The 26,823-nt window shown below is 44.8% G+C and overlaps 1 protein-coding gene across 1 annotated transcript in view; it reads left to right on the top strand.

Moving 5' to 3' along the window:
* The window catches only part of LOC126199528 (loricrin-like), a 157,222-nt gene extending 130,926 nt beyond the window's left edge, over positions 1-26,296 (top strand). Inside the window, exon 6 of the mRNA XM_049936449.1 lies at positions 26,151-26,296. Within this exon, the coding sequence (XP_049792406.1) occupies positions 26,151-26,296 (146 nt within the window). The remainder of the gene's footprint in view (positions 1-26,150) is intronic.
* Positions 26,297-26,823: the final 527 nt, after the last annotated feature.

The raw sequence follows: 26,823 nt of genomic DNA, 5'->3' as shown, positions 1-26,823 counted from the left end.
GGGGCAAACATAGCTGTAAGTGCTTCCCATGAGAAAGATGGAGAATAAGGAGAATCGATTGCTGTTTTTAGACAATAGTGCCGAACAGGTTGGCAAATTAGTTATATAATTCTTTATTTTACAGTATCGTAGTGTAATATAATTTTATAATCTTTTATCGTTTGTCGAATCAAAGTCGAGCGTGAATTCTGGTAACAGACTCTTTAAATCTGTACTAAATTAATATTAAGTAAATTCTATTTCTTTATACATAAGACACGTTTATAACAGCAGAATAACATCGCTGATTTCTTGTTGATTCCACAGGTAGCATACAATCCTTTGGAAATTATATTTTGAGATTCATGTAAGACGTACATATTTAAAATGTTGAAACCAGTTAAATTCATCACTCCACATGTTTCAACGTTGAACTGAGTATTTATAACAGCTAATGACTGCAATACGAAGATAGGTTTTGTGGGAGACCTTCTCATTTGACAACTTTGAAAACTGCAAGTACTATCAGAAGAAGTTGAACTGAAACTGAATGAAACGTCTGTTTTCAAAAGTAATATACATTCAACTAACACTAAAAAGCAGAAAAATCATGTTTTGCACATACAACTGTTCCTCAAACGTACCAGGTGAATTAATATTAATGAAATATTAATCCTGACATCAAATTCTCTGTATCTTCCGAAATATTACATACTCGCAAAATGTAGGACCAGTTTCGGAATCAGCAAGAAAAAATTGCTTTGAGATGAGAACTTTTGCAGTTCATTTCACAGTCGTTTTAAATGTCGTAAAACTTACATTTATTTTATTTTGCTAAGATGGGAAAACGAGCTGTGGAGGAAATAGTGCACTCAGACATGGTTACTGCCACATTAATGCACATTATGACTAATTTAATATACTAAGAAAATCTGCCTTACATTAAAACCAATACAAATTAAAATAGTACGAAGCATCAGCCTCTTCATTCTAATACGGAGTGCATATTTATGTTTCGTTTCTGTGACCTCACAACTCGTAAACCGGTGGGGAAAGGCATGTTTATATGTTGTCTTTTGAGAGGTGCCAGTAAGAAGTTCAGAGAGAGTTGATGTTGAGGTAGTAGGCTGGTGAGACAAACAGTACTTGTATTTTTGGGAATGCCTTCTAAAAGTAGGTTGGGAACAGTGCAAAAACATGACCATTGTCTGTTGTTATTGTAAACTCTGGTTAGGAACTATGTTGGCATAATAAACGTCGTAGAATGGATACATCGGTCGGACCTGTTAATAGCTACCCAAGCATTGGTGAACTCTGAGACCAAACTCGCGGAATGAACTACACACAGTTTAATTCATTATGTAGTTTATGAAATCCAAAAGATGAATTTGCGGCGTCTGTTGAATGGTGGCTCAGACTAATTTGTTATTGCCCTCACTACAGTAGTAAGCAACACTGTATGCTACACTGCATTTTTAAAACTTTTTGTTTTATGAGATTGCTCTGTGATAGCATGTGATCAACGTTGTTTCCCTTTGATTGATCCTTTCTTTATGCGATAATTCCCTTTTTGATGCTCTAATTCAAATTTTTCCCACTTTGAAGCAAGCATGTCTGAGTTACAGCTTCCATAGGTGCTGTTACGCGATGTCTCAGTTCATTCACTGTTATTGGTAGTCTTTTATAAACCCTCACAAGAAATAATCACATGGAGTCAGGTCCGATGGCCTTGGAGACCAGTAATGTAAGGCTGAATCATTTGGTCCAGTGCGACCTATAGATTGTTTAAAATCCTCTGATTTAAAAATTTTCGGGCATTTCCAGATGCCAGTGTGGCGGTACACCATCACACCATCCTGTTGGTAAATGAATTTGTTAGAATCAGTCTCCAACAATGGGAAAAGAAAGTTCTCAAGCATATCGAGATATGTGCTTCCTGTAACAGTTTTCTCAGCAAAGGAAAATGAACCATACACCTTTTCCCGCGAAATTGCACAAAACACATTAAATTTTAGAGAGTCCCTCTCATGTTGTACAACTTTACGCGGTTGCTCTGTACCCCATATTCTCACATTATGACGGCTCATCTTTCCATTTAAATGGAATGTTGCTTTGTTACCAAACACTAAGAGTGGGAGAAAATTGTCATCTTCCATCTTATCAAGAACGAAATTACAGAACTCCACACATTGTTGTTTGTCAACTTCAAGAAGAGCTTGCAGTAGCTGAATTTTGTATGTTTTCACGTGTAAACGTTGGCGCAACACATACCAGACGGACATCGGTGGCATGGCGAACAGATTTTTGTGGACACCTTGTGAGACTATGGCGGATGCGTTCGACGTCTGTGTCAGACATTTGGGGACGACCCTACGATTTTCCTTTGCACAAACTGTCTGCTTCTCGGAATTGTTCATGCCATCTCTAATGCTCGGTGCTGTAGGAGGATCCACACCATACGTAGTACGAAAGTCACGCTGAACAGTTAAACGACCCGCACTGCGCAAAACGTAGAACATAAAACGCTTTCTATTGTCCCGACACTATTTTTACTAGAACTGAAGTGGGCGCACACTGCTGCTACCTATCAGGAACCATGCAAAACTCAAGAGTTTGCTCTTTCCAACAGGACGTTGTTCACGCACATATCTCAAATAACATAAAAGTTATGATTTTTTTTAAAATCAGATGATTATTTTTAATACAACTTGTATATTACGAATAGAGTTAGCAACATAAAAGTAATAAAATGTATTGATTGTGGAATACAGGGGCTACAGATGTAGGTGTAGATCAACGACAGAGACGTGTGATTATACGATGGTTCCTGACAGCTGTAGCTCGTGAACGATGCCTGCGGCAGAACTCCTAGGCTGCCAGCCACAAGTAGCGGCGGAGCGGCCCCGGAGGTCGGGCGCAGCTGAGCTTCGGACGCGGGGGGCCGTCGTCTTCCCTGGGGACCGCGATCTGCCGGCGATTCCATTTAGCCGCCAGCCGACCGGCCAATCGAGAACTCGTCCTAAGAACATAAGCTCATTATGGAGCCGGCGCGACCTAAGCCGCGCGGCCGGCCGGCGTTTCGTTTTCATTTCGCGTCTCGCCGCTGCCCCTGCCGCCGCCGCCTCCGCTACCCGCGACACGTTTTACTTGGTTCGCCACGGCGCTGCGCTGACAGGCGCTTAGCCGGACCGCCGTCTTGGCTGTCGCCGCCGGCCAACCAGCACTTTCAATAAACTGTCCGGCCTGTCTCGGACGCCGGCTCTGGGGAATTTCTGCGCTGTAGCTCGCCTCACCCCCCAAACCCCCGTCACCCGCATCCCAATAATCAGCCTCTCACTTTTATTTTCGGATATGTGCTGACTCTATACTGTCCCCATCAACCTACCGTAACAATATATATAAACATTGCAAATGAATTTAAATTACACTGAAATCAAAGCGCGCGCCTTTCACTACCAGCGATCAAACATGCAGCTAGCAAATGGTACGCGGATATAGAATCGCTGTGATATTCCCTTGTCTGTCTTACCACGGATAACACGTCACTCTCTCGATTTGTACTGGAATATCGGGACACATAAAGCAACTAGTTCTGTTTTTTAGCGTTAGAACAAGACACTGCAGTTCTAACAGTTCTACCAACCTGGCGTCTTCATGTGATTTCGCTGTTCCAGCACGGAACAAGCACTTAGATTTACAGGCACATGGCTGCTCTGCAAATCACACTTAAGTGCTTGGCAAAGGGTAGGCCTTTATTTCATTTTTTGTGGAGCTGTATGGGATATCAGCGACACGGGTCGTAGTTTATGCAAGGTGTACCGTGTATAAGTGCGGATATTTTCATATGTGGTATCTTAGTATGTACAGACATTGGTGTGTTGGTTTCTTTTTTTTCTCTGCGGCAAACAGTTTTCTCACAAACGCGTCAAAGGCTTTAAAAAATGGATCAAATGGCTCTAATCACTGTGGGACTTAACATCTGAGGTCATCAGTTCCCTAGACGTAGAACTACTTAGACCTAACTAACCTGAGAACATCACACGCATCCATGCCCGAGGCAGGATTCGAACCTGCGACGGTATCACCAGCGCGGTTCCGGACTGATGCGCATTGAACCACTCAGTCACAGCGGCCGACTATCCTGAAGGCAGGTTACACTCGTATTATTTCTTATTTATAGGAAACATACAGCACAAAAACATATTTTTTTTTTACTGAAGGACGTTCAGTAATGGTTATAATGTTCGACTTAGACGTCGAAATCTACCACGTCGCTTCTAATCAAGAATTTTTATCTCCTATAGTGAAAACGTTAATCTTTGTACAGAAGCTGCCATCATGGCCGCTTGTACGTAGCAGTAGTAGCTTTATTCATCCGTGGATCTCTTTTTACAAGGATATAGGACATTTGAAAGTATTTACAAGTTTAGACCAATTTAAAATAAGCTAATTTGTATACAAGTACATTTAAAACTTCTTGTTAGAGACAGCCATTAGATTTACTCCTGGTCTACATTCCTTTTTTTACAAATAACTTATTAAATAATGTACACACACACACACATATATATATACGCGCGCGTCTGATCTTTGGGCTATTTTCTGTGCCACAACTTCCCATTTGCTATCCTGAAAAACTAAGTCAGTATCCCTCTATAATGAATGAGATGTTGAGCTCAGGAAGACGAAGAGGTGTTAGCGTTGTGCTATGCATTGCTTGGGGGTAAGTATTTATAGAAGAGGAAAAAGGAAGGGAAAAAACGTAGTGTGAAGGTGTTATGTGGAACGTTGGATGTTTTATAATCATTATTATTATTATTTGTGTAACTTTTTTTATCAAACCCCTACTCTGTTTTTAAATAAGTGTATTTTTGCAATTTCTTTGATCTCTTTTGGTAATTTATTGCACAGTTTTATTCCTTGGTACAAAATGCCGTTTTGAGTTTTACGTTTTTTTTTTTTTTTTTTTTTTTTTGTCAATGTAAGTTGAGTCTAGCTCTTGTCCCATGGTCATGGAGCTGTTTGTGCAGTAATTACCAATGTTATTTTTGATGTGTACAACTGACTGGTAAATGTATTCACATAGTCCACTTAAAATCCCCAGTGTTTTGAACAGATCAAAACATCAGATCAAAACCAATTGGAGAACGATTTAGATAAAGTATCTGTATAGTTTAAAAATTGATAATTGACCCCAAATAATGAAAAGTGTGAGGTCATCCACATGAGTGCTAAAAGGAATCCATTAAAGTTCAGTTACACGATAAATCAATCAAATATAAAGCCGATAAATTCGACTAAATTCCTATATATTACAGTGACGAACAACTTAAATTGGAAAGAACAGATAGCAAATGTTATTGGCAAGGCGAAATAAAGTCTGCGTTTTATTGGCGGATCACTTAGAAGATGCAACACATTTGTCCGTCCTGTTTGGGAGTAAGCTGCGCAGTGTGGGATCCTTGCCAGATAGCGTTAACGGAGTAAATCTAAAAGTACAAAGAAGGGCAGCACGTTTTGTATTGTCGTGAAATAGGGGAAAAAGTGTTACGGAAATGACACAGGCTTTGGGATGGACATAATTGAAACAAACGCGTTTCTCGTTGCGGGGCGGGATCACCTTCTTCCTCCTGCGAATGCCAAAATGTTTTGTTGAAGTCGACCTACATAGTGACAAACGATCATAATAACAAAGTAAGTGAAATTAGAGCTCGCCCGAAAGATATAGGTGTGGTTTTTTCCATGCGCTGTTCTAGGGTGGAATGACAATTGTTGCGACGAACCCTCCGCCAGGCACTTACGTGTGATCTTCATACTAGCCACATAGATGTAGATGCAGAAGATGACTGTGTCGCGTATTTATGTTCGTATATTGCAAGTTTTAAAGGCGCTGTACGTATCGTGAACCTCAGCAGTTTTGGTCTGTGGCCAGTGACCCCGCGGCAGCGGTGGGGCGGCAGTGGTCCGCGTGCGAACAGCACGGCGACCGGCCTCAAGTTTCGTTTAGGCCCGGAATTGGCTGGCGCCTCCCCTGAGCGATGATGGGTCGCAAATTGAGCGCGGGATGGCGCGCCGGCCGCGTATTGATTCCTCTCCTCCGCCCTGCTCCGCTACGGCCCAGCCACGGGGACGCACTCCGGGACCCGCTCGGCGGGCATCTCTTTCCGGTGGAGCAACTAGACAGCTCAGCGCGCTTGTGCCGCTACCACTTATAGTGATAAGCCAAATCATTATGACCACCTGCTTAATAACTTGTTTGTCCGCCTTTGGGACGAAATACACCACACTGATTCTTCGTATCAGGGATCTGACAGTTAGTTGGTAGGTTTGTGACGGTATGTGGCACTAGATGTCTACGTACAGGTCATGTAATTCGCGCAAATAATGGATTGGATTTGGATTGTTTGGGGGAGGAGACCAGACAGCGAGGTCATCGGTCTCATCGGATTAGGGAAGGACGGGGAAGGAAGCCGGCCGTGCTCTTTCAAAGGAACAATCCCGACATTTGCCTGGATCGATTTAGGGAAACCACGGAAAACGTAAATCAGGATGGCCGGACGCGGGATTGAACTGTCGTCCTCCCGAATGCGAGTCCAGTGTGCTAGCCACTGCGCCACCTCGCTCGGTCGCAAATAATGGGCCGATGATTCGCGCACGCGATGATGGCACCGCATAGCCACCGAGATGGGTTCTATAGAATTTACATCAGGTGACTGGGGTCGCCGAGACATCAAAGGGAATCACAATAACGCCCCTCTAACCACTGTAGCACAGTTCCGCCTCCGAGAGACGGATACTTGTACTGCTGAAAAATGACTTCGCCATCGGGGAAGCCATCAACCACGAAGGGATGCAGATGGTTCGCAGCTGTCAGCGTGTTTTCGATTTCCACCATTCAAGCGCAGGGGAATCACTCCCGCAGCATAATACTGCACCCACCAGCCTGCGTCCTTGGTGAAGCCGCCATTAACCTCGATGACGACGTTTATGGAGACGCCTGTCGACCTAATGTAGCAGAAATGTGATTCACACGAAGATTCGGCGCATTTCCATTGATCAACTGTCGAATCCCGGTGGTCATGTACTGAGACGTCGTTGGTTCAAATGGCTCTGAGCACTATGGGACTTAACAGCTGAGGTCATCAGTCCCCTAGAACTTAGAGCTACTTAAACTTAACTAATCTAAGGACATCACACACATCCATGCCCGAGGCAGGATTCGAACCTGCGAACGCAGCGGTCGCGCGGTTCCAGACTTAAGCGTCTGGAACCGCTCGGACACACCGGCCGGCGAGACGTCGTCGGGTCAACATGTGAACAAGTAGGATTGCTCTGCTGCGTAGCTCAATGTTCAACACTGTACGATCAACGGTGTGCTCAGAAACAATTGTCCGTGCACCAGCACTGTGCTCTTTGGCCAGAGATGCCACAGATCACCATCCATCTTAGTTTACAGAGCAGACAAGCCTCCGAACCCCACGTTCTGTAAACAGTCGTGAACGTCCAACAACGTAGCCCATAATGGTAGTTTAACTGTCCTTCTACCATTTTCCATAGATGCTCACGACGGTAGCACGTGAACATTCGACCAGTCTCGCGGTTTTCGAGAAACTCGTTCGAAGGCTCTGCGTAAAACAATCTGCCCTTAGCCAAAGTCGCTTATCTCAGTGTATTTCCTCATTTGCAGCCAATATCTTAGCTAGGGTGATTGACCATCCGTGTCTGCTCCGCTACTTCGTTACCGCTTCACATGCCCGCAACGCCAACAGGAGGCATCCAATGCGGTACAGTAAGTGGCATCTGCTAGACATTAAACAACATTACATCAATGATAATGCGTGCACTTCTAAATCAGCCAGTTATTTTGTTCCACATTTGTCTCATTTCACCATTATTATTTTTATTAGACTCCTGATTTCAATATTAACCCTTTCGCTTATACAGCAGTCTCACAGACGGCCGTTTCAATTCGTTTACTGCCTTTCCGGCTGTCAGACGGGCGGAGCAGCTGTAGCTACACCATCTGAAAGCTGAGAAATCGATCTATTTAGTTGTGTATAAAATACTCGAGTTATTTAGATATTTTGCGAGTTATAACCAATTGTTTTCAGGTTTAGTTACGTTCATCCTCCAAATTCCATCACGAAAACATCCTCGGTAAATTGTTTAGTGTTAAAGGAAGGAAGAAGAAAAGTGATACGCGGTATGAGTGTAAGAAATGTCTGGTCGCACCGAAAAAGGCTGTATTTTTGCAGGTATACGATACCAACAAAAAATTCTAAAATAGTATTATCGTTATTCCTCATCACTTCAGTAAATAGGAAGAGCGTTTAGAAAACTAACATTGTAATTCCTTCAAGCCGACAATCAATTCTTCAAACCTTATGTTTTTTTTTTCTAACACCAGTGATCTTAGCAAACTGCCTGTGTTTGTCCGAATTATGTCCTTCTACGATACGGTTTTGTTTTTAAATGCATCCCCATCAAATCAGAAGTAAGCTGTTTCAGTGTCTTATTATGGGCAGTGTGCATTCAAGTCCAGCTAAATGCGAGGTCTTCAAATCACTTCGGATGTTCTAATTTTCGTTTCTGCTCTCGTCTATTATAAATTCAACAGTAGCTGGTTTTAAATCGAAAAAATCGTTCCAGGTGTGTCCCAGACTTAACCAATGTGCTTTGCAGCAGTACGAGTGTGTTAATATCTCCTCACTCTTCGTTCAGTTCCATCGAAAACTGTTGGAACTAACATTAAAAGAATGCGTGCGACTTCGGAAATTTTACTATTTGTAAAACCACTTTAGTCACGTGCTCTGTGCCTGCAAACTTACCACGAAGTGCTTCTTGCTGGATGATTCCCGTCTGTCGATCGTTATAATTTTTTGCTCTTTCTTTTTCAACTAAGTCTTCAATTTCTTTCTACATGGTTTGTAATGTCGCTTCACAACAAATTTTCAGTGCCCGTCGATTATGTGACGCATAAGAAGTATTGAGAATTCTCATTCCTCTCTCCTGTCATTCCCATTCATTTTTAAAGGTTTGTAACAATAGATGGCTGGACTGCCTCTTTTTGTGCAAACAGCCACTGTATCTGTGAACGTCCTTCGTACCACGAACAAATAGCGAAGGGTAAACCGCGTTGACACCACGATTCTGCCGAAATGAAGAGAATTGTGCCGACGAAATATGCCACACCACAGTACTAAATGAAGTGTCGCGGTAAACCGGGCACTTCCGAGAAGGGCTGAGCAAAGCCGATACAGGCCGCTCACAGCGTGCTGTTGGTACACCGTGGCCAGCCCTGAATTACACACAAAGAATCAGTTACATAGGAAGTTTAGTAAATACAAAAAGAAAGTAATAACATTAATACAGAGATTAATACGCACAACAAAATAATAAACGTACAGGAAGAGAAAAGACAAATAAACACCAATATAATTCCTTCATATTCTGTGGAGAGCCCAGTGTAAGGTGGTCTTGACCGCTGTTTTGTTAGCTGCAGCAGGATTACCGTTAGTACATGAAACCGGCAGGTTTCTGCAAACTAGCAACTGTTGTTGTTCGAGCAGGTGACCACTCTGGCAAATTTCATCATTACTACCGAAGCCCCATTTCCTGAAGTTGACTTTGCATCGTGACACCCCAGCTCTCAGTCTGTTCGGCGTCTTCTGTGTTACATAATGCAGGTGTGGACCTGTGCTTGGTTCCTCTTTGACATTCTTCCGGTGTGATTGAGACAATGAACCTTGCCAAAGTTCCACTCGGCGTGTACGAGGACATAGAGGAACTGCTGTAGTTATCTTTCTTGATCTCAGTCTTGGCCTTTGAGGCTCATGTCCTAACAGGAGATGTCTGACATCTGTTTCCTATTTCTGTTAGGTGTGTGGAGCAGTAGGGGGGAGTTGTCTATACTGTACCGGTTCCTAATCTGAACTACTGCAGTAAAATTTGTACCTCTTTTACTGGCCGACATTTAGTGAAGTCAGTGTGAACTAAGTGCTTCTATAAGCCATATTGTCAGCTACGAGTTTTGGTTGTCGAGGAACGGATAGTCTGAAGACAGCGTTGATTTTATTCTACTTTTCATCAAACTTTTTGCGAAAGAGGTGAAGAATTTGTGTTGTAAGTGGTGACATAATGTATTATTTATGGATGAATGTACATGAAACTATCTTAGTTTCAGAGGGTAATGAATGTGCATTCGTTGTAGTTCATTCGTAGTTAATTAACAAAGATAAATTGCCTATGATGTACCGCTGTTAGTTTCCGATATTTTAGCAGTACAATTTGAGAAACTTGATGGTGCAAATGGCTCTGAGAACTATGGGACTCAACTTCTGAGGTCATTAGTCCCCTAGAACTTAGAACTAGTTAAACCTAACTAACCTAGGGACATCACAAACATACATGCCCGAGGCAGGATTCGAACCTGCGACCGTAGCGGTCTTGCGGTTCCAGACTGCAGCGCCTTTAACCGCACGGCCACTTCGGCCGGCGATGGTGCAGGGAGCTGTAAAAAATACGTGCAACATTATTAGTGCAACTAACGTTTGAAAATGATGTGGTGAATTTACTAATGTGCTCTTTGTCCTATGTTATTAATTAAATAATCGTGTTGTGTTACAGTAAGGCAACAGAAAGTCGTTGTGGGATATCGAACACAGATGAATTACATTTAGCTGTAACAGTACATCTGAATGGATGTTATGGATTCACACTCATAAAATATCCCTAAGACAACAACTGAGAGTCATGATGCAAAAAAGAAAACGAAAATGCAGACTGCGATGCAAAGTTTTTTGATCGCAGTAAACAGTTTTACAACGAAGTAGAAATCGAACTGGAAGAGCAAATCGTAAAACAGAGGAATGGCATAGCGAGTTCTGCGAAAAAGATCGAGTGGAAGAAATTATCATGTGGTGGCCTTGAAACATCCTGATTGGTACGACGTGTGCAGGGGTGGAAAAAGGGAGAAGTAGTGCATTGCAGTGCCTGCAAATAGCGATGTAAGAACTGAAACTTGGAACTTTTCAAGGCCTATCCACTGTGCCTACTTGTAATTAAATCTGAGGGGGGGTGCGATGGGGAGGTTCCCTTGTGAGAGAAACGGCGTGCCTGCAAGACCGCCACCGAGTCGTCGTTGTGAATTGCAGCGAGACATCACTAACGTCAGTGGTATCGACACCCATTGCAGCACTGCAATCTTCGGTCGATACGACAAAGGGAACCAGTTGTTTGTCTATCACCACAATGTCTGCAAAGGTTTCAGAAGCAGCAGTGAAAAATTTAGCCGAACAGTAGTGTCTCGGAGCGCTGGACAGGAAGTGAAGGGAAGGGGAGAGGTATTGCCAGTGTTAATTACCGCGCAGCCGGCAGGAGCGTGGCCTTGTAGCGCGGCGCCGCGGACACGGCTACGGCTACCGGTATGGTACGGTGGTTAATTTAAACCTGCGCACAAAACGCGCCCTGATAAGCCCGCGGCAAAGGGAGCGCCGCTTTGCTGTTTGCTGTGTTTCGCCTGAGAGATAAGCCCGCAGCCAGGAGAGCACCTCGCGCTAATCAGAGGGCCCGCACGGCCGGCTGCCGCATAAAAACCAGATAAGGCGGTTAGTTAAAACGGGCCGGAATAAACGGGCAGATGTCGCCAGAGGAGGCGAGCGGGGCGTTCTGTTTCCACGAGCCAGCTGCGCCCCCCTGTCCGCCTCGCAACCCCAGTCCTCGACGCTCTCAACAGGCAGCAAAAAGAAAAAAAGAAAAACGCATACTGTGTTATTGACAACAACCCTGCGAGAAACTTTCCTGGGTCTTGTTAAGACGACAACTGCGAAGTATGCCGACCTACGGCGGAAGTACAGATTACACTAGTAAACTTTCGCAATGGTAGTGCCTATTAAAACGTTCCTTTTAGCACAAAAGAGTACGTGGCGTTGCACAGACCTCTTACACTCGCTACCCTCACCTTGCTGCTGTATGTTGCTTGGAACTGAAGGCAAGTCTACACTCAGTCGCAAAAGTATTCGGACAGCACGTAACGGCGCATAATTTTGCAATTTGCCGCATGAACAAATACAGAAATTGCACTTCGTAATGTATTTGGGACTCTGGGTACGATATCGCAACGTGAAATACGCGTCAAATACGAAGAATTGTTGTTGGTCATGTGTCTGTTACGTAATATTTCCTGAAAACGGCATGGGAAGGTGCAACAAAAGTATTTGGACAAAGGCGGACAACGTGAGAGAATAGTTCATTCCGAGGCGCACAGAGGGTGAAGCGACTGCAGTGTGTCCGACACTTCCGCGAGACGATAGCGATGATTAGTAAACACGTATCGCGAGCCTGTGCAGGTCGACGATGGGACGCAGAGGGAACTGTTCTACGTTCGAGCAAAGGCAACTTGTCGTTTATTATCACGCGAAGGGGAAAACCTGCAGGGAAATTGCCGCAGTAGTGAACATGGAGAAAAGTACAGTTCACGACATTATTGAACGGTTCGAGAAAGAAGACCGATTGAAATTCCATTGCAGTACGGGACGGGCACGGACATTTTCACAGAGAGATGAACGTGTGATTGTGCGAAAGGTACAACAGAATCCGAAAATATTTGCCACACGAATTGCAAGTGAGGTGGAGGGAGACCTCGGTATAAAAGTTCATCCCGAAACCGTGCGGAGAGTACTACGACGATCGCAGTACCATGGTCGAGTGGCACGGCGAAAGCCATTCATAAATGCAGTGAACCAGAAGAAACGTATGCATTTTGCGAGGGAATACGCCGAATACGATCAGGCTTGGTGGAGTCGGGTGATATTTTGCGATGAATGTAAATTTACATTATGGCAAAGTGACGGAAAGGCAAACGTTTGGCGAAAGACCATTCAAGAGCTGAATCCCACGAACCTCAAACCAACAGTAAAGTTTGGAGGTGGGATGCATGTCCGGCAGTGGTGTGGGTGATATAGTGTTCTTTGATGATACGATGAACAAGGAAGCGTATTTCAATATACTGTGAGGACACTTGAAGCAGAGTGCACGACATCTAGGTATAGCGAACAATTTTCATTTTTATCAGGATAATGATCCCAAGCATACCGCGCATATTGTACAAATGTGGTTGCTCTTCAATTGCCCGCAAGTATTGCGCCCCCCTCCCCAATCACCAGACCTTAACCCAATCGAACATTTGTGGGATAAATTGAAACGGACCCTCCGCGCGGCCAACATCTATACGAAGGAGACCTTGAAAGAGAAACTGCGCCAAGAATGGGCAAATATAGGCCCAGATTTCACGAGAAAACTCGTGGAAAGTATGCATAGTAGATTGGAGGAGGTATTCAAAATGAAAGGTGGACCCACAAGGTATTAACATTTTCGTCGTACAACTTATGAACATTTATTGGACAGTGTCCGAATACTTTTGTAGCAGCAGGGTGTGCAGGATGTTTCATTTTTGTTGTTAATTTTACTGTTATTTATGTTTTGGAAACGAAATAATACAATAATTCTTTTGTAATTAATGTTGTTACGCACTTATATTGCTAATAAATATGTTTGGGTTTCATAGTCAGTGTTTCTCGAGTACTCATTGTGATACTTCCCACTGTCCGAATACTTTTGCGACTGAGTGTATATCCGAGCGTGAAAGCGCATACGATGTTACACGAACGCTTCTGATAGAAGCCGAAGTGTTCGCTCGTCAGTGTGATTTCAAAAGGCAAAAACGTCCACAGCCACCGCGCCGCACAGATTGTATATTTCTAGATTCCCGAAAGGCTTTTGGCACAGTTTCTCCCAAACGATGTCTTATCAAACTGCGTGCCTATGGAGTATAGTCTCTGTTATGCGACTGGGTTCGTATTTCCTTTCAAAAAGGTCATAGTTTGTAGTTATTCACGAAATGCTATCGAGTAAAGCACAAATGCTATCTGGCAGGAAATTAATGGAAGCCACTTGCTGTTCTTAATCTATGTAACCGATTTAGAAGACAATCTGAGCAGCTCTCATGGGCTGTTTGCACAGGAGCTGCCTTTTACCATCTAGTAAAGTCAAAACCAATTGCAAACTGATTTAGACATCTGTATAGTGCAAAAAGTGGAATTTGACTCCAAATAATGGAAAGTGCCAGTTCATCAGCGTGAATACTTAAAGGAATCCGTTAAATTTCGGTTATATGAAAATTCACACAAATGTAAAACCTGCAGTCAGCTAAATACAACTGCGAACAACCTAGATTGGAACGATCAGGTAGAAAAAAAATGTGGGATAGGCGAACCAAAAACTGAGTTTTATTGGCAGAACACTTCGAAGATGCAACAGGTCTATTAAAGAGAGTGCCTACACTGCGCTTTTTCCTTCTAGTGGAGTATTGTTGCGCCGTATGAGATCCTTATTTGCACCTGGGAGGCAATAGTTCGTGGACAGTGCATTCCTGAAAGGGACTGACCTGTCCAGAGTGTCGATCTGAATCCAATGGAACACGTTTGGGATGAGACAGAACGTCGACTTTTCTCCAGACTCCAGCATCAAATATCACTACCATCTCTCTTTTCGAACCTTAAAGAAGAATGAGCTGCCATTCCTCCACAGACACTCATACATTTCCTCGGCAGAGTTCGAGCCACAGAGCTTAGAAGTAAGTAACGCGGCCTTTCCCGTGGCGAAGGACCGGAGGGTGTTTGACCAGAACCCCCCCCCCCCCTCTCGAAACCTGGGTACCTACGCCGCGCAGCGCAGCACCAATCTCTCTGCTGTTTACTCTGCGTCTGATTGTTTACTGGTTTCACCTTTAGATTTGTTAGCTTTCAAATTAATTACTTGAATTTCCGAGTAAATTCAATTACATTGATAACGTTGAGAAAAAAAACAATATAGGTAAGGTTGTTCCTGGAACTGGGTAGCATGACCTGAAAGAAATTCAGGTAAGTGCGCGTAGTACTTGCACATGGAGGGTTCTGTGAGAACTTAATTATGCATATGGACAGTTCATCCATCCCAAGAATCGAGATTTTTGACGATTTTTGCCTGTTATCGATAACGATATTAAAATATGGTAAGATGTCAAAATACGTGACAAGCTCGTTCGCCGTTCTTTTCGATGAGGTCGTACTTTGTCATCCATAAAAATGAAGTCGTCTCCGAATGCACCCCTGGAAAGACGTACATAGGGACGGAGTAAAGTGTCACAGTAACACTGACCGGTGAGTATACTCTGTTCAAAGACTTAGAAGTCAGTACGCCCAGACACATCACAACACCTGGACTGCCAAAATGATAACGTTCGATTGCCACATTTCACACCATGTAAGTATCTCTTATGAAACATTTTGCAATTCGTTTTAATATTTTGATGACTTTAGTAGATAGTAAAGGGCAGCATCCTCTGCAAACCGGCTACTAGGGCTGTTCCGATTGTTTCCTTAGTCGTTTAAACATATCTGATAAACACTTATTAGTGAACGTTACTATGTTACAAAACTTTTGTTTGTGTAAGTATATTTGCTTGTGTCCTACATGACAAAAACTATCCCGACATCTAGTAGCCGTAAATACGACGTGCATCCACCCTTCGCGTTTATGACGGCTAGAACTAAGGAGCGTAGAAGTAATACGTGCGAGGTGTGTCAAGCATCCCCTTCCCTCTGGGTGCCCACAATCACAGACGTGCTGGCCGAGTCACACAACTCGAATCGTACAGTACATGGGGCGGGCGAAATATCAAATCGTCCGATTTGCCTGAAAAAACCTTTTATGTTGATGACGCAAAACTAGATCTGTGTCTGTAGTTAGTTTCCCAATAAAACTTTGGCTTTTCACGTAAAAAATAAAAGGCACTGTTTTTCGATTCGCGCTTGGTCTCCACTTTGCAGTCTTTCTAATTCGATTTTGAGGGAACTGATGGGGAAAAAAAATCCGCATTTTAAAGCCACCCGTTGTAGTTCGGTAACGAACTTTTTTTTTATTGTCCACAGATTCTGTGATACCTGAAAGTAAACTACAACATCGCACATGTTTTGAGATTTTTGCAATGTAAAATATAGTCCTTGGCCAGTTTACGTTTGGTGCGTTTTATGCCATACGTTACTGCGTATGAAATATAGCTAACATATCGAAATTGTTTTTAACAGTCAAAGGAGAACCATACCCATTTTCATTCTCTAGAAAATACGTAAGATATATTGGAGATTGTCCGCTATGAGGTTCGTGCGTACGCACCACACGCGAAGCTATTGCCGCCTACCATGTAGAGCGCGGAGCTGCATCGTGTTTCTCTGCTCTGTATGCTGCCAGTACAAACCGAAGCTGGAAATGAAAGAAAAACTCAATGAAATGAAAGGATACTGGGAATCATGAATCATGAGCTCATGACGCTGATTATGTTTTTAGTTCTGTACCACAGTCGGAAAAAACTGGGCCCTTATAGGGTTCAAAACTGGTTCAAACAGCTCTGAACAATATAGGACTTAACATCTGAGGTATCAGTCCCCTAGAACTTAGAACTCAAACGTAACTAACCTAACCTAAGGACATCACACACATCCATGCCGCCGCGCGGGATTGGCCGAGGGGTCTGGGGCGCTGCAGTCATGGACTGTGCGGCTGGTCCCGGCAGAGGTTCGAGTCCTCCCTCGGGCATGGGTGTGTGTGTTTGCCCTTAGGATAATTTAGGTTAAGTAGTGTGTAAGCTTAGGGACTGATTACCTTAGCAGTTAAGGCCCATAGATTTCACACACACATCCATGCCCGAGGCAGGGCAGGATTCGAACCTGCGACAGTAGCGGTCGCGCGGTACCAGACTGTAGCGCCTAGAACCGCTCAGCAACTCTGGCCGGCAAGCCCTTATAGGGTCATTTTGTCCTCCATCCTCCTTTCTGTCCGAGTGTTGAGACCTCTTTTTTTTCTCCGGATCGGACAGACTTATCAGGTTGAAAGCTATGTCACATACTAAGGACTATGGTCCTTTGGCGACGTAAAAAAATTCAAGCTTGTACGTCAACGTAATACAATCCCATCCCATGGAGCACGTGTTGTTTACGTTAGGGAGACGTAATGTAGCACTTCCACATGACCGAGCTAGGTGGCACAGTGATTAGCACACTGGACTCAGATTCGTGAGGACGATGGTTCAAATCCGCGTCCGGTCATCCTGAATTAGGTTTCCGTGATTTCCGTAAATCGCTTCAGGCAAATGCCAGAATGGTTCCTTTGAAAAGGCACGGCCGGCTTCCTTCCCCGTCCTTCCCTAATCCAGAGGGACCGATGACCTCGCTGTTTCGTTCCCTCCCAGAAACCAACCAACCAACGTCCATATGCACCAAAGACCATACAGCAACTGCCAATCGCGCTGGTGGAGGGATGAAACCCCTACCAAAAGAGCCCCTTACCGTCCTTATGGCCAGCATTGAGAACATGTTGCACATCATGCATTGCTGTCCTTGATGATCACACACCATATTGAGAACCATGCCCCACCTTTTGTAATGTCCAGGAGACGATCATAAACCGCAGTGAATTCAGTGACTTTGAATAAAAGTAACGTTTCTGTTCGTTTCATTGCGTATTTCTTTAGTATCGTCTGACCTATACTGTAGCTGTTCTTTCTATGTATGGTCCAAGTTTCATGCATCTATGTTACTGGCCATTAAAATTGCTACACCACGAAGATGACGTACTACAGACGCCAAATTTAACCGACAGGAAGAAGATTCTGTGATATGCAAAAGGTAAGCTTTTCAAAGGATTCACAAAAGGTTGGCGCTGGTGGCGACACCTAAAACGTGCTGACATGAGGAAAGTTTCAAACCGATTTCTCATACACAAACAGCAGTTGACCGGCGTTGCCTGGTGAAACGTTGTTGTGATGCCTCGTGTAAGGAGGAGAAATGCGTACCATCACGTTTCCGACTTTGATAAAGGTCGGATTGCAGCCTATGGCGGTTGTGGTTTATCGTATCGCGACATTGCTGCTCGCGTTGGTCGAGAGCCAATGACTGTTAGCAGAATATGGAATCGGTGGGTTCAGGAGGGTCATACTGGACGCCGTGCTGCATCCCAACGGCCTCGTATTACTAGCAGTCGAGATGACAGGCATCTTATCCGCATGGCTGTAACGGATCGTGCAGCCATGTCTCGATCTCTGAGTCAACAGATGCGGACGTTTGCAAGACAACAACCATCTTGACGCTGCATCATAGACAGGAGTGCCTGCGATGGTGTACTCAACGAGGAACCTGGGTGCACGAATGGCAAAACGTCATGTTTTCGGATGAATCCAGGTTCAGTTTACAGCATCATGATGGTCGCATCCGTGTTTGGCGACATCGCGGTGAACGCACATTGGAAACGTGTATTCGTCATCGCCATACTGCCGTATCACCCGGCGTGATGGTACTGGGTGTCATTTGTTACACGTCTCGGTCACCTCTTGTTCGCATCGACGGCACATTGAACAGTGGGCGTTACATTTCAGATGTGTTAGACCCGTGACTCTACCTTTCATTCGATCCCTGCGAAACCCTACATTTTAGCAGGATAATGCACGACCGCATGTTGCAGTTCCTTTGCGGGCCTTTCTGGATACAGAAAATGTTCGACTGCTAACCTGGCCAGCACATTCTCCAGATCTCTCACCAACTGAAAACGTCTGGTCAATGGTGGCCGAGCAACTGGCTCGTCACAATACGCCAGTCACTACTCTTGATGAAGTGTGGTTTCGTGTTGAAGCTGCATGGTCAGCTGTACCTGTACACGCCATCCAAGCTCTGTTAGACTCAGTGCCCAGGCGTATCAAGGCCGTTATTACGGCCGGAGGTGGGTGTTCCGGGTACTGATTTCTCAGGATCTATGCACCCAAATTGCGTGAAAATATAATCACATGTCAGTTCTAGCATAATATATTTGTCCAACGAATACCCGTTTACCATCTGCATTTCTTCTTGGTGTAGCAATTTTAATGGTCAGCAGAGTACTTTCTTTCTTAGGTTTTGCACATCAGTCTATTTTGCTTCTCCGTAGACGGTAAGACACGTCACGAGCAGTGAGCACTGTGTCGCGGCTCGTCAGGGGACAGCCGGTGGTCCGGATCGAGGTGCGGCAAAGCGGGCCCCGTGCGACGGCCGGGAATGCGCGATGCAGTATTCATCCGCCATTTGCATACAGCTGCGGCGGCCTCGCCGGCCTCCCATTAACCGGGCGGCCTGATCGATTTCACAAATCTTGCGGTATCTCGCACATCGCTAATGAACACAATTTGTATCTGGTGCGTCAGCGGAAGGGGCCCGCCGACGTCGTCGTGTTTACGTTGCTGGCGTTATCGGGAACCGTCGCGATGCAATTAGGCGCTTTGCGCCGTCTCTTTTAATAATTCACCGCCGGTGAAATATTAAGCGGCGAGCCGAGGAGCAGCTGCTCACGATTTCTCTGTGGGAACCGCCTGATAGCTGACAGCCGCGTAGCAGTCGCACCTTGATATCTATTACGGTACTCTGCTCCGTCTATAGAAAAAGAAGGCACCCGTTTGTTTCCAGGTGAAACGTTTATACAACTCACACGGCTGTGACGGTAGAATTTAAAGTGAAGGTTAATTCAGACTTCTTCTGAATTACGAATTCCCTAATTATTTCTGTGATACACAGTTGGAGTCCACGAAGAGTCTGATTTGAGTTCACTGCTATTCAATCTTGTAATTAACTACGGCAAACATGTACATAAACACACTTCACAGACACTCTTATATGGTCACGACATGGTTCTAATATCGCAATCTCTAAACTGAAGCGCCAAAGAAACACGTACACCTGTGTAATATAATGTAGGGCCCCCGCTAGCACGCAGAAGTGCCGCAACACCACGTGGCATGGACTCGACTAATGTCTAAAGTAATGCTGGAGGGAGTTGACACCATGAATCCTGCAGGGCTGTCCATAAAAACGTATGAGTACGAGGGGGTGGAGCTCTCTTCTGGGCAGCACGTTGCAAGTCGTTCCAGATAATGCCAATAATGTTCATGTCTGGAGAGTTTGGTTGCCAACGGAAGTGCTTAAACTCAGAAGAGTGCTCCTAGAGCCACTCTGCAGTAATTCTGGAGGTGTAGTGTGTCGCATTGTCCTGCTGGAATTGCCCAAGTCTCTCGTAATGCACAATGGATATGAATGGATGCAGGTGATCTGACAGGATGCTTACGTACGTGTCACCTGTCAGAGTCGCATCTAGACGTATCAGAGGTCCCACCTCACTCCAACTGCACACACCCCACACCATTACAGAGCCTCCACCAGCCTGAACAATCCCCTGCTGACAGGCAGGATCCATGCATGCATCCATGAGACTTTTTCCATAGCCGTACACATCCATCCGCTCGATACAATTTGAAACGAGACTCATCCGACCAGGCAACATGTTTCCAGTCATCAAAAGTCCAATGTTGGTGTTGTCGGGCTCAGGCGAGGCGTAAAGCTTTGTGTCTTGCAGTCATCAATGGTACACGAGTGGGCGTTCTGCTCGGGAAGCCCATATCGATGATGTTTCGTTGAATGGTTCGCACGGTGACACGTGTTGATGGCCCAGCATTGAAATCTACAGCAATTTGCGGAAGATTTGCACTTCTGTCACGGTGAACGATTCTCCTCAATCGTCGTTGGTCCTGTTCTTGCAGGATCTTTCACCGGTCTCGGCGATACCTATGTATTTAAATACGCTTGCCTATACCAGTTTCTTTGGCGCTTCAGTGTATATTTAAAAAAAATCACCTAGTATACATATTTCAACTTCTCAAGAACGGCCACCAGTTAGGAACTGCATCTATCTACATCTACATGACAACTCTATAACTTATGCTTAAGTGCCTGGCTGTGGCTTCGCCGAATTAGTTCCACACTATTTCCATACTGTTCCACTCTCGAATAGCGCGCGGGGAAAACGATCACTTAAATATTACCGTGCGTACTCTGATTTCTCTTATTTTATTACAATGGTCATTTCTCTCTTTGTAAGTGGGCGTCCACAAAATATTTTCGCATTCGGAGGCGAAAGTTGGAGACTGAAATGTCGTGAAAAGGTGTGGCCGCAACGAGTTAACTGACTTCCGCTCCAACTTCCGTATCACATTTGTTTCATTGTTTCCCCTTTGATCTTTTTCGATGCCCTCCATCAATCCTATCTGGCACTATTCCCACAGCGTACAATAACACTCTAGCAGAGGACAGGCAAGCGTAGTGACGCGGTATCTTTAGTGGGTTTGTTACAACTTCTAAGTGTTCTCCAATAGAACGCAGTTTTTGGTTTGCCTTTCCCGTAACATTACCTCCCTGAGGAATTTAGTTTAACTTAGAGCCTTTAGATATGTGTGGTTTATAGTGTAACCCAGATTAACGAAGTTCTTTCGTACTCGTGTGGAGGGCTTAAAAATTTTTCATTATTTAGGGTCCATTGCCTCGTTCTGCGCTACGCAGTTATCTTGTATAAATTATTTTGGAACTGGTTGTGATTTCAGATGGCGCTGCTAAACGGTAAGTTACAGTATTATTTGAAAACAGTCTAAGAGGACTGCTCAGATTGTCTCATAAATCATTTACATAAATTAGGAAACCATGGGGCCCATAGCACTTCCTTGGGGAACGCCAGGTATCTCTTCTGTTTTACTCGATGACTTTCCCTCAGTTACTACGAGCTGTGAACTTACCTGAGAGGAAATCACGAACCCAGCCGCACAGCTGAGACGATTCTCCATAGGCACGCAATTTGAGTAGAATCCTCTTGTGAGGATCAGTACCAAAAACCTTCTGCAAATATAGAAACATGGAATCAATTTGAGATCATCTGTCGATAGAACTCATTACTTCATGAGAATGAAGAGCTAATTGTGTTACATAAAAACAATATTTTACGAATCAGTGTCGATTATGTGTTAATAGATCGTTTCTTTCGACATTTAAACAGTGACCTCATAACACCAACCGGTCAGTTCAAATACATCGGATCGGTAATAAAATCCTCATCTCCAACGGAAGTAGGTATTGAAAACCGTAAAGAAATAAATAAACACCTGGGAGGCTGTGAAACGGAGGCCACTAAGAGGAGTCATGTACGATGCGAAAGCACCTGTCGAAGTCCGATGAACTACATAAAAACAAGCGATATGAGTAGCCGTAACGCACGGTTCAGAATCTGGGGTGATGGACAAATCAGACTAAGAAAGCTTGGGTTACAGGGGCAAGGAGGCTAAGCTGGTCTAGAGGAGTGAACCTAGAAGAGAGGGTAAGAAAAGGACCATATCCGCGGCTCGCTTGAGATAGCAAACGCAACGGAAAATTTCCAACTGTCACCTACGATGGTACAGTTATGTTATTCTTTGGAGCCTAACCATGTGATAAGAACAGTACTTGACATAAAAGAACAGCAAAACGACCTATGGCCCCAACTGACTACGTGTTTGAGAACCCTAAAGAACAACCCACCCTGAAGTTCAGAGAGGCGTAGCAAGACTAGGAGAACCGACTCGGACGCATGGGAAATACGGAATGATAGGGGAAGAAGAAGAAGAAGAACAAGAAGAACAAGAACAAGAAGAAGAAAATTTCTGATACCTTGTTAGTGTTACTGTTCTGTATAAAGCTCGACCACGGTACGCGGTGGGACGGTAGACCGACATGCTCCAGGGTACGGCCGACCCATCTTTTCTTTGGAAGTGCAGGATTGATTAGCTCTAGTTCCCAATAGCATATGTCAGAAATTTCTTTGGCGGGCGCAGCCGAAGTCAGTGCCCAATTAAAGCCTGTGGGCAGTGGAGTGGGCATTCTGGGAAAACCAGAAGTGGAGTCGAGTCGAACTGAACCTTAATGGCAGATACGGGTTCGTCATCCCACGCTGATTCAGATCATCATTGTAACTGCTGGAGAGTGTTGGCCTGCAAGTCTCTCGTCAACCCCCATATACTTTCATTCTGTGAAAAATCTGGAGAACTTACTGGCTACAGCAATAGTCGTACGCGTCTAAAACGAGGAAGATATTGGCAGCGTCTGGTTTGGCGTTGTCGTCTGAAAGATAATACTGAACGCAGGCTTTGCCACCGGTCTTAACATGTCTATAATGTAAAACCTGCTGTCCAAATTACCGGCTATACGAACCAGAAGTGATTGTGTTGTTACCCAATGGCACTCCACATCATCACGCCAGGTATTAGGCCAATGTGTTGAGAACGAATACAGTTTACCAACATTCGTACTCCTGGGAGCCTCCACAAACTGACGCATTCGTGGTGATGCTGTACGCAGAACAGGGATTAGTTTGAAAAGACGACACAGAGTTGCCGCTGTGTACAACGTCGTCTTTGGGCGCATCATTGTCAGCGTACCTCAATCTGATGCCACCTCAAAGGAGGCCACATAACAGTGGTCCCTACGCTGATAGTCCTTAATGCTCCATACTTTATGGCAGTTCCATTGTGGTCACTTATTCTGCTGCAGATAACCGTATTTCGTGATAAAGATGCGTGGATGTGCGATCCTGCACGCTCGAGCGAACAACATATCTGTCCTCTCGGGCGCTAGTCACGTAGGGCCTTTGAGCTCCTGCAAGGCGTTTAGTATGGCCCTCCTGAACCAATAGATTCCTTACTTCCATAGTAACCGTGGTAAACTGACCAACTCCGACAACAATTTCACGAAACATAATACCGCAGTCTCAACTTTAATGACCAGCCATGTAGCTGAAGATATTGAGGTCTGTGAAGGTCACAAGAGAGTATCACAGACGCCACAACGCGAAAGCTTCGCCGTGCTGCGCGCTGACCTCGTTTCAGCAGCGACGCAGCTGCACAGTACATCCGCCCGAGCGCCGATCGCGGCGTCGGACATTCGCCAGCGATTTCGGGGCACGTAGTGTGGATGCCGTCCATAAATCGCACAGCTCAGTGGGCAGTATCCCGCTGCACGCTGCCGGAGATTTATAATATCGTTTATGTTTTACTGCGGCCGAGACCGCGCTTGCGTTAAATTTAGTGCTGCGGCCGAAATACAGATGGCGTTCAGAGGCGTGACGGATACCAGCTGACGCTCTAACTAGTTCTGCTGAAAATGTCAACCCTGGTCACTGCTGGCAGACACTGACACACACACACACACACACACACACACACACACACACACACACACATTCATCCATCCATCTTGCCTTCGTTTTCTACAAAGGGTCTGAGGAAATGCTACGTATATCTCCTCTTTACGAGGGAGACATGGGCAACGGTAGATAACTCTCTCTCTCTCTCTCTTTCTCTTTCCAGCAGAGCGTGTACTGAAATAATAGAATAAAACCGCGTGCCCATGTCCTTCACTGCTCTACATCTGACGGTTCTAATTTCGGTCCACTGCGCCACTCTAATCTGTCTCGGAGAATCATCCGAGAGCACATCGCGCTGCGGTGGGAGATGTGGCGAACTGTAATGGAACGCCTGTGGTTGAGCGGCGCTGGTCTGCCACTTATTTTCGCCCGCTTTTATCAGAACAGCACAGATCAACTAGGTAAGCTATGTTGATTGAGAAATGTTAGAAATACATTGTGGCAACTTGAAATGCTGAGTCCGTCGTTGGGTCGTTCTCGAGTGGCTCAAATAGTAGAACACCGCCGTGCACAGGAGGAAAACTAGAGACGATATTGGTGTCGTTATGTCGTAAAGATTTATGTCCAGTAAGGGTTCGACGAAACTTACTTTAAAGCTAACATAGCATAGCATTTATGTAAAAGTTACAGCGAACATTTTGCTTGTAACAAAAACTATCCCCCATGACGTCATATATCAACCCCAGATCTTTGATTGGGAAGATTTTCAAACACAGTGTGTGTATTAGTATATCATAAAACCAGCCAATATTCATTCACAGATAACTAGTTTCGCTGAAGTGGCCATTTTCAATTTACAAATTAATACTTTGGTTTCTTGCTGTCAAATACATAATTGATTACCTGCAGCGTCTGCAGCATACATGTGCGTTATTGTATAATACATTTCAAATTAGTCACTAAAGATGCAGTTTAAGATAACACACGCATGTGTATGTGACAGATGCTGCAAATTAGAACACGAAAGAAGCTTCCTAAGTCATGATGTAGTGTTAATCCGTTACTTGAAGGCACACACACACACACACACACACACACACACACACACACACACACAAACGTAGGTTCTTTGTCGTCAAATACATAATCGACACACACACACACACACAAACGTAGGTTCTTTGTCGTGAAATACATAATCGATTACCTCCAGCGTCTAGCATCTGTCGCATAAACGTGCGTTATTATGTCATCCAATTTTTATCAGTCACCAAAGATGCAGCATATATGTGACGGAAGTTACAACTGAGCCGGCCGGGATGGCCGAGCGGTTCTAGGCGCTACAGTCTCGAACCGTGCGACCGCTACGGTCGCAGGTTCGAATCCTGCCTCGGGCATGGATGTGTGTGTTGTCCTTAGGTTAGTTACGTTTAACTAGTTCTAAGTTCTAGGGAACTGATGACCTCAGAAGTTAAGTCCCATAGTGCTCAGAGCCATTTGAACCATTTTTTGAAGCTGCAACTGAAATTCGCAAAGGAAGCTTCCTTAGATTCGATATAGTGTTAATACGTGACTTCAAGATAATCACTTTACTGCAAAAAGATCTGTTTGTAAATATTATTACAACAGCTTTCGTTTGTTCCATAAAGCCGTTCTTTAAATACAGCACTAACTACAAGGAAATATTTTAAAGCAAATATCGTTAGCCACTTCTCTCCGACACCACTTGTCTTCTCAAAGTATGAGTTCTGGTTACCCCACATTACCTATTTTTATCCGCAGCCTCCGTCACTGGGTCCCTAACAAGAACAATAATATTGTTTGAGAAGAGTGAACAAGTAGAGACCAGATATAATTCAGCTGTCTCTCTCAACACGGGGTCTCAATAAAATGCTGTAACCGATAGTTGCTGCGGCGTTACTTCTCTCGCGGACCCGAAGTGCCACATGTTCAGCTACACAACGAGAGCTAGGGCAGGCGCTCCCCGCGGTTTCGTGAACGTAATTTACAGTCGGGATTTCTCAGAAGGGCGTTGCTACGTCTGAGACATTCCGTAAAAAAAAAAAAAAGTACGCTTATCATGCAGGGTGAGCTTTTTTTTGCTTCATTTCGTCGCGCAGCCTGTGAAATGCAGAGCAGGCACAAAGCAGATGAACGTCCAGTTCGTTTGGCGTGGCTGGGCGCGGCGCTGCCGGAGCCGGTGGGGTTTTATGGCGTGGCCCGGCCTCCGGGCTGGTTTACGATTGCGGGGCCCGGAATATTATGACAATTTCCCGGGCAGCGGGAGCCGCCGTTTCGTTTCGTTTCGTTTCGTTATCTGGCGGCGGGCAGCTCGCCGCGGGGGACGTGCTGTCGGGGGCCGTCCGACCACCACCTCCACAACCCCTACCACCCCCCTTCCCCCCTACCACCCACACCCTCGCTATTTATGGTAGCTCGTGCCGTGTTTACAGCGGGCGGCACCCAGCTCTGCTCTGCTGTCCGGAAGATTCCAACCGCTGCTGAGTACCTAGCAGAAGCGCTGGTAAACGTTTGGCCACAGACGAACCGAGCATGACGTCGATATACTGAAACCAACGACTTAGTCAGCTCACTGGCGACATCATCCCTTCACAATCATGTTTCGGAATACCGCTAATTGTTTTATCTTGCGTGTAGTGTTTTCACTAAAGATTTATTACAATTGTGAAATCTTCGGCATAGTTTGGTTGCAACGAAAGCTGCACTGAGGTGATAAGTAATGAGATACCTCCCAATACCGTATCTGACTTCCTCTAGCTCGGTGTAGTGCAG

This window comes from Schistocerca nitens, chromosome 8 (assembly GCF_023898315.1).
Source record: "Schistocerca nitens isolate TAMUIC-IGC-003100 chromosome 8, iqSchNite1.1, whole genome shotgun sequence".
Lineage (NCBI taxonomy): Eukaryota > Metazoa > Arthropoda > Insecta > Orthoptera > Acrididae > Schistocerca > Schistocerca nitens.
Note: the sequence above shows the minus strand (reverse complement) of the source record. Positions and strands in the feature narration are given on the sequence as shown.